This window comes from Diabrotica undecimpunctata, chromosome 9, assembly GCF_040954645.1.
Source record: "Diabrotica undecimpunctata isolate CICGRU chromosome 9, icDiaUnde3, whole genome shotgun sequence".
NCBI lineage: Eukaryota > Metazoa > Arthropoda > Insecta > Coleoptera > Chrysomelidae > Diabrotica > Diabrotica undecimpunctata.
This window is the reverse complement of record NC_092811.1, coordinates 125,753,981-125,763,191: the sequence shown is the minus strand read 5'-3', so window position 1 is coordinate 125,763,191 and position 9,211 is coordinate 125,753,981. Positions and strand designations below refer to the sequence as shown.

Below are 9,211 nucleotides of genomic sequence, written 5' to 3'. Positions count from 1 at the left end.
CACCAAACGATCTTTACTGACTTTGTATATGTAAATAAACACGTGGCGGTTTGAGCTCAGCAATTGTGTATATGGCAGTCAAATGTTAATGGTCTCGTAGTCGCAAATTGAGATACAAATTAACTTTTTTTGATCAGTGAGTCTCTAGTATTATAGTCAGTTAAAACTTGTGTGTACTCGAAAATTATGTGCTCTAAATGTAATTAAAACAAGCTGATAATATTTTTATGCTATTTATTTATTGAAACTATCGAAATTTTATTGTTAGGTTTTTACTTAACTAGTTTTACAGTTTATAAAATTGGATACAAAGTGAAGTCGTTAATACCACAAATGTTACTTCCTCTAGCTATTTTTATGTATCCATTTTCTCCCCAACTGCTCCCCCATGAATTTTTAAGGAGAATGTATTCATCAGTATATCCTACAGCAACAACTGCATGTGAATGTTGCCCGCAATCTGTTTTGTTATAAATACCGTTTGTGTACTCTCTCCAATGATTTGCACCAACTCCGACAGAAACTGGTCCAATTTTAGCTAAAAGGAATAAAATATTTTATATTAATTATGTAAGAATATGAGTAAATTGACAAGGTACTTTAAAAATGTGTAAAGCATTTAATTCCTAGCTGGGCACATTCAGGTTACAAAGCCGTCTTTAGAGCTATACTACAATATAATAACTTAAAATCCTATTGTTTATAATAGAATAAATTTCTTTAACAAAATTTAAAAAAAACAGCACAAAATCACATTAAAAGCATTTGAAGAGAGCTGAAGCAGACTGATTAGAATAAAATGCTGGCTTTTAAATGTTTTTAACTTAAATGATTTTATTGTACATGTTTTGAAATTGACTAAAGGTCAAGAAGGTCAATTGACAAGTTAAACTTAAAAACAATAATTATAAATTTGTAGGGGGTTTATTTATCGCCCTGCCTTAAAACATCTCCCAATTTTTCTATTGGCCCAGTGATCTGAAAATGTCATATAAATATGCGACATTTTCGACTCTCGGCCAGTCTGGTCTTGGCTCCCAAATAGGGTCTCCTGTACCCTGGAAGTCCGATGTTGTGACTCTGCTCCGGTTCTTCGAACTGAGACTCTGTGGCTGGATTGTCTCCACCCTTTAAAAATTGTTTTTATTTCATTTCCCATGTGAGAAATACCAATAACCCATCGACGATGCAATCTACGCAGGAGGCACTTCGACTTGACTGGCTCTAGACACGGTAAGATACCGTGGGAGTGGATAAGTGACGGTGCTTTTCCAAGCCCTTAGGTCCCATCTGGTGATATTAACAAACTTAATTATAATGTTTCGATTTTAAATAATAATTCCATAACTACACTATACAGTAGTTGGATCCTTAAGTAGACTACTATTAGATGCTATTTTAAACCACTTAAGTACCCAAAAATGTACATAAAAACACCTACTGCCAATAACCTCAATTATAAACATGTACATAGATAAGTACATGGCAAAATTTATTTAAAAAAATGTGCTAATAGAACACGTACGGCGTAAAACAAAAGAATGCTTTCTAGTGGCGTCAGAATCGAAATACGCTGATACACTTACCAATAGCTGAAATTAAATCCTTTTCAGTTGGATTTACTATCTTGTATCCCGAGATAGAAGTAACAGTTTTTTCTACATCTTTCTGACACTTGGCCTTTCTTGCAACGTATGGATAATTCGCTTCAGAGCTTAGACCTTCTGATTTAATAAAATCGAAAGCCCAATCCATACGCCCGCCTCTACAACCTGCATTTTGCTTAGAGCAATCGATAAGTTGTTGTGGGCTTAAAGGAACTTTTTGTCTTTTGTGAATTGCTAGTTGTCCCTCCAGAGCTGCACTCTAAAAAATAATAATTTATAATATAATCTCATCCAACTTAACTTAACAATAAGTTGTCAAGGTGGATCCAACGAACCCGAGACGTCAATTCTTTTATCATAAACTGATAAAAAAATGTTTATTGAATTCTATGCATCACTGAACTTGTTTAGAAGTATGTTTCCTTCAAGATAGTCATGAGCTATTCAAAATATTCATTATCATTTTTGAAATTTTTGCGTCGAAAGACTTTTGTCACGTAAAGAGGCCACACGGACCCATCGGTCTCTATTTGTATTTATACCTAAAGTCAAAATCTTTGTTACAGAAGTTAATCTGGCAGTCAGGTAATGTTTTTGTGCGTTATCTAAACTACTTTTATGATTCCGAAAATCCAATATTAAAGTCTAAAAGTGTAACAAACAATGTAAACATCTCTTTGATGTGAACATCAAAAAGGTGCTTACTATAGGTGTTATATCTATTCTAATAGAATTTTAAAAACTGATAATCATTGTTGGAATGCAATAATATTGATAGGTGGGTACCTATACATACTCGTATTTTGAAGTAAATAATGCATCTTATAGCAGTCGTTTTATTTCGATCTTAGTGTCGACAACTAAGCTCCTAAAATTATATTGAACTACAGTGAAAGTAGATAGTGCGAATAAAATGTCCCGAAACCCATTATCAGCTGCAGAACTGCAATATATTTTAATAATTTATGGGATTTCGATTTCCGATGATGAAGAATCATCGCAAATCATCTGAAGTAGATGGCATTGAAAGTGATTCTGAAATTGAAGAGTATCTTTCGGAAGCAAGTGAAGAGGATAATCAGCAAGTAGTATTGAGTGATAGTAAGGAAGAATGTGTAGCTACAAGTTCCCAGATTTCAGAATGTGTAATTTTTTAAACTAAGCATGGAATCAACTGGAAGGGTCAACCACAACCGACAGGAGGTATGCGATCCTGCGAAATAATAAAAAGCAAAGTGCACAAAGTAATGTTAGCCCCTGGTCAAAGTGTAGATGATCCTGTTGATTTCTTTTGTTTGTTTCTGGATGAAAAAATTATGAACGAAAGACTGAAGTGTACAATTAAAGAAGCCAAAAAAGGCTTGGGGATAGAGAACTGGAAATATTGCGACTTTACAGAGCTATATGTCTTTATTGGACTACTAATAACTGCAGGGCACCTAAATGACAATATCTATAATGTAGAAATACTTTACAATAATTTTTATGGATCTACTGTATTTAAAGCTACCATGTAGTTAAAGAAAAAGAAATAGAATAGAAACAGAAAAAGTAGAGACATACAAATATATGGGAACCTGGGTTGATGACAAAAATGACCAAAGCAGAGAAATCAAAGTCCGAATTGAAACTGCAAGGCAAGCATTCGTGAAAATGAAGACAATGCTTATCAACAGAGACCTTTAGTTGCATCTCAGATTGAGGGCTCTAAGATGTTACATATTTTCTATCTTACTATACGGAATGGAAGCTTGAACATTGAAGAAACAACACATAAGAAAAATAGAAGCGTTCGAAATGTGGTGTTACAGAAGAATATTAAAAATTCAGTGGATTCAAAGGATTACCAATGCTAAGGTACTACGACGTCTAAATAAGGAGTTAGAAATTATGAACCGCATAAAAAGAAGAAAACTAGAGTATTTGGGTCACATAACCAGAGGCCAAAAATATGAGCTGCTGAGAATTATTATGCAAGGAAGGATCCAAGGAAGAAGAAGCATAGGAAGAAGACGCATCTCCTGGCTGAAAAACCTTAGAGAATGGTTTAACTGTAGTTCACTACAACTTTTCAGAGCAGCAGCCAACAAAGTGACCATAGCCGTTATAATATCCAACCTCCGATAGGAGATGGAACTTTAAGAAGAAGATGTAGTTAAAACGATTTAAAAATTTGCTAAGATTTGTTCGATGTGACGATTAGGACACGAGGTCTGAACGAAGAAGGAACGACAAAATTAGCAGCAATACGCGATGTGTGGAATCAAGTCAACCAAAACTTTCAGAAATACTATTTATCAGGAAAAAACATAACTGTAGATGAGCAACTTGTTCTGTATGTGTCCTTTCAAGCAGTATATGCCTTTAAAGCCAGATAAGTATGGAATGAAAATATGGTGAGCCTGTGACTCGGAAACATATTACCCTTTATGTGGAATACAATATACAGGAAAAAACGGAAATACAGTAGCCAAATTTCTTGCATCTCAAGCTGTAAAGCAACTCTTGTGGGCACAGTGAATAAAAAAATAAGAGATTTGTTCCTCGGAAATTTCTACCAAATAAGAACCGTTTAAAGAAATCTTCAATTTTCGGATTTACTCCAAAAGCATCTCTTACGTTCCGAAAAAACAAAAAAGTGTCCTAGTCCTGTCTACCATGCATCACAATGCTTACTGTGCAGATGATGTTGACAAAACACCAGATATGATACTCTGTTATAATAGTACAAAATGTGGTGTAGATAAATAAATCAAATGGTTTATAAATATGGCTTATAAAAAAAAAAAAAAAAAAAAAAATTCTAACAGCGCAACCCGTAGGAATGAGAAGACGGGGTAGACCAAAGCTAAGGTGGATGGACGGGGTAACACAAGATGCCGAGAAGATCGGAGTCGGCAACTGGAAAATGCAAGCGAGGGACAGAATAGAATGGCGTAGAAAGCTTGAGAAGGTCGAGGCCCTCTAAGGGCTGTAGCACCAAGATGATGATGATGATGGTTTATAAATATACGTGAAAAAGACGAATTAACCGTTGTCCTTTTGCATTTTTTATGAATATTTTAGACTTGGCTGGGGTAGCATCGTTTATTACTTGGACAAATTTACATCCAAAATCGAATGAAAAGAAAAATGAAAAGCGAAGATTGTTTCTTACAACGACAGCAGAACAACTAGTGTTGCTTCAAATTTTAAAAAGTGAATCATGGGGACTACAATGGGAAACAAAACAGTGTATTGAAAAATGCTTATAGGAAGTTGAGTTACGTCCCTGGATTATCCAATGTGTGACGACATATAGAAAGACTATATATACCATTGTTTAATTAGATTAAGAGCTTTTTGTTTTGTAGTTGTTACCATACTTGTACGTTCCATAAATGAATTTTGTTACGAAAATAAATTTTTTAAAAATCCGTTTTCGGCTTAGAACTTCGTAACTGTTGAACCACACAATAAATAACAAAAACTAGAAAAACCTCCAGTTTTAACAAGGAAAAGTTGTCACATATTCCCAACAAAATGGACAGGAAACAAAAACAAATGTGTGAAATATGCAGTAGAAATAATGTGTATAACGATTACTGTATAATTAAAAATGTTTGTAAAAATTGCAATAAAGAAAAATAATTGACTAATTTATTTTTTTTTTATTTTTATTGTTTTTTACCCTTATACTAAATAATAATTTAATTTGTTAGCGAATAAGCTAATTTTATGGCATAATCCCAACTAAAGGCCGGATTTCACGCTACGTCTTATTGTACGTTTTGTTGGATAGGACAAATCCTATACAATAAAACGTGGCATGTAAACAGCAAAACGTACGTCTTGTCGAATCGAAATGAAATCCAAGGTCAGATCGTAGAAATGATGGGAGAAGCATAGTTTTGCGAGAACTGATAGGATAAAACGTTACGTGAAAATACATGTTCAGACAAGTCGTCCGATCTCAACTTATTTGACGACTAGTTCCACTGCAGTTCGCTTCATTTTTCTTAAAAAATCCTAATAATGTCAGATTTGCGGCAATGCATCCACGATTTTCTCGGGGAATTTATTGAATTGTATAAAAGTTTTTAAGTAGTTCTGTTTTAAAACCAAGTAGATTGCATTACAGGTTTCAGGAATTATTTGGCTTAACGCTGGTTTGGATATTATGGTTGTGAACTCTTAAGTCCTTGACGCTGCGTCCTGTTGTAAGATATCTGAGAGTTGCTGTGAGTCTTTCATGGGGTGTAATGGCTTTTCTTATGAGGTGTCTTATTTCAATATGTATGGTGTTACCAACTCTAGCAATTGACAATAGGCTGAGGTGTCCATTCGCAAATAATTGCGCCAGTCATCTGGTTCGCCTCTCAGTTCTTTTAGTAACGAGACGTGGGAATACTGGCTTCTTTTTAGAAGCCCACTCTCCTGACCATCTTGTCCTTTCCCTCCTCATCCCCTTTTTCCTCAGTCATAGTATCGTTAGGGTTGAAAAAATAAAAGAAAGCAGCCGTGTTTCATCCTTAATAAAAAAAAACAATAAAGAAACTTCACACAACTCAAGACTCTGAATTAGAAATGAGGTAGAAAACGGAAGGAAAAACGTAGTGTGTATGCACTGGACAAAACGTACATTTTGTCGTACATTTTATATGACCCACAAAACGTACAATAAGACGTAGTGTGAAAACGGGCCTTAAAATAGTAAATTGATATGACAGAGTATTAATTTGTAAAAGCAAAATAATAATATTCTTCTGACTCATACGTTTTATTCATTTTGTAAAGATCGTTTTTGTCGGTACTTTAAACATAAGCTGCTAATTACCATAATCTTTTTTCAGAAGGGGTTTCACACAATAATGAAAGGCAACAACACCGTAATATTTTTCCAGAGTATGCGTAAACATCAACCCATCTTGTCAAACAAAATAGCCTGGTAGATTTACAAAATCGTTTTTATTTATTTATTAATTGAGTCTTTATTTGGCTCCAAATGTTTATTACTTGTTAATAAATATTTTTTCTACAAAAGTTCTCTTGCATTTCATTATTTTGTGCAAATCCTTCAGGTAGGTCGTATCCTCGAGGTAGACCGCATACTATAGTAGCACATTTTTTTAATCGAGACAATTTAAATTTACCTTCAATAAAAAATCAAAAAAGAATATTAGGAATATATGAGTAAATATGAATAGTACATTCAAGTTATTCACACTTTAGATCACACACTTAAGAAATGTGCTTAACCAAATTATGAACACAATTTTAAAAGACTAAGTTTCAAAATAATTATGTATGATTTACTCAGTATTCAGGATTACTCAGTAATACTTACAGCACTGAATGCCCAACAGCCTCCACAGCCAGCCTGATTTCTTACAGTTAACACTGCACCTTTTTGTCTCCAATCAACAGACGCTGCTAATTGTTCATTTGGATCAGCTTTGTAAACTCCCAAACTATTTTTGAGCAGTGGCTTCGTAAGAACTTGTTTATTTAACAAAGACTCGAACTGTTCGTCAGTCCAATCGGTAAATTGATTAATACCTTTACGCCATTGTATCTCTCCTCTTTCATATTTTGCGTTATGCTCTTCGATACCACGAAGTCTCTTTTGGAAAATTTGGAATCTAAATTTGTCTTCTGCAGCTCCATAATACCTCCCAAATTTAGCCTAAAGACAAAAATTAAAAAGTAACATTTATATTACTGTTACGAAAGTTCTGTAAATATTTATCCCACATAGAAAAAGTCCCTTGACGAAAAAGAAGACGTAGTTCGAGAACATTCAAGATGACATCGAAAATTCATGCAATGTCTAGTGAAGTCTGGAACGTCAGAAAAAATATTAACAGATTTTTTGACAGTTTAGAACAGTAGTATTTCAGTAGTAAGTTTATAGTTGTCATTGGGATAATATAAACAATTATTGTAATATTTTTAATATTCTAAATAAAGTTGATTTCAAAGAAGAAAAAGAAAAATAACAAGAAATTGTAAATGGTTAAGGCAAGATCTGTCGAAAAGAAATAAATATATACCTCCGGACTCCCTGCATGATTTTTTAAAATAAAATAAACTGAAGCGAAAGGTGGGCAAGAAGAGAAAGAGGCAAAGGAGAATCGTAGAAAGGTGAAGGAAAAGCACGTAGATGAGAAGAGGAAGAGCTAAAGAAGAAGCGTGGACAAGAAGAGGAAAAACTGAATGAGAAGCGTAGGCTAGAAGAAAAAGAGCAAAAGGGGATGAAAAGCGCATAGACAAGAAAAGAAAGAGCTAAAGGAAAAGCGTAGACAAGAAGAGGAAGAACTGAATGAGAAGCGTAGGCCAGAAGAGAAAGAGGAAAAGGAGAAACGTAGAGAAGAAGAGGAAGAGGAGAAGGAGAGGCGTAGAAATCATTAATGGTTTGTCTAAAATCCACCATTCATTTATTGGAAAAGAATTTCAAAAGCTGAAAATTTCATCCATTTAGTATTTTTTGCTAGCTTTTGTAAGCGTTTCTTCACTTGCTCCATAATACTCTCTTAGAAATCCGCCACTGATTTTGTGTGTGCCCAATGTTTATTTTAAATGTAGTTTGATATATTTCCAGATGGCCATCGAGAGTTTTAGTTGCTTTATCCTTTCTTCCGACTTTAACTTGTGTACATATGATTTTTTCGTTTATCAGAGCTCTACGCAACATCTATAAGAATAATAACAACTGAGTGTTACTAAGACAAAAGCTTTTCTTTCAGAACCATTTCCAGTACCAAAAAGTCTTAAACAGGGATGTTGCTTATTCCCTATATTAGTTAAAATTTATTTTCAATAGGCATTACAGACATGGAGAAACAAATGTTCAGGTGTGGTAATTAAAGGGAAAAGCGCGTCAAAATCCTTTATATAAGTAACCACCTCGACCAGGAGAGTCATCTATCTTCAAACATCAGCAAGAAGCGTTGCTACCGACAATGACCAACAAGCGACCATGCCGAACCGTCATCAAAATAATCGTTTTTCTTAAAACCAAAAGCATTCAACGCGGAATAAAACCCGGAAAACCACTGAAAGCACATATAGCTTAGCGAAATAATCATTCCCGAAATAAAATGTCGACAAAAGATCAAAGCATCCTGGTTTTCTACGTTCGGCAAAATTTTCCCATGCCCGACCGGCCAAAACGCTGCTGCTATAAAATAAGTAAAATAATACTTACCTTAAAAGAAATCCATTGCTCATAGTCATCTGGTTCGGCAGTTATTACCGCAATTAGACAAGAAATAAAAATAAACACTTTCATGTTTTTTCTGAAAATAAGAATATTTTAGATAAAATGTTAAAGAATTTATATTGTAATAAAAAAGTTCCACACCAGATTAAAAAGTGAAAAAATGTTGGTGGTACTGTACTAAAGGAATGAAATTGTATCTGTCCTTTTAGACAAGGTGAAAAGCTTGGCTTCGTTCGGAAAAATATTCCCATGAGATGTTTTGCATAGTCATTTTCATGAGATGCCCCAAAATAAAGTTCAAGAGACCGCCCAGCAGAAAAGTTGTTCAAATTTTTACAATTTTTTTAAACAAATTTTATCAATCAATTTTTTCTGCCCGGACAATTTTTTTAATGTTTTGGAT

The 9,211-nt window shown here is 34.1% G+C and overlaps 1 protein-coding gene across 1 annotated transcript; it reads right to left on the bottom strand.

Moving 5' to 3' along the window:
* Positions 1-227: 227 nt before the first annotated feature.
* LOC140449988 (cathepsin L-like proteinase) lies at positions 228-8,880 on the bottom strand. Its single transcript, XM_072543406.1, has 4 exons — positions 8,794-8,880; positions 6,934-7,272; positions 1,587-1,866; positions 228-538 (listed from the first exon to the last, which is right to left on the bottom strand). The coding sequence occupies exons 1-4, from the start codon at positions 8,875-8,877 to the stop codon at positions 294-296; spliced, it is 948 nt and encodes a 315-aa protein (XP_072399507.1). The 5' UTR covers positions 8,878-8,880; the 3' UTR covers positions 228-293.
* Positions 8,881-9,211: the final 331 nt, after the last annotated feature.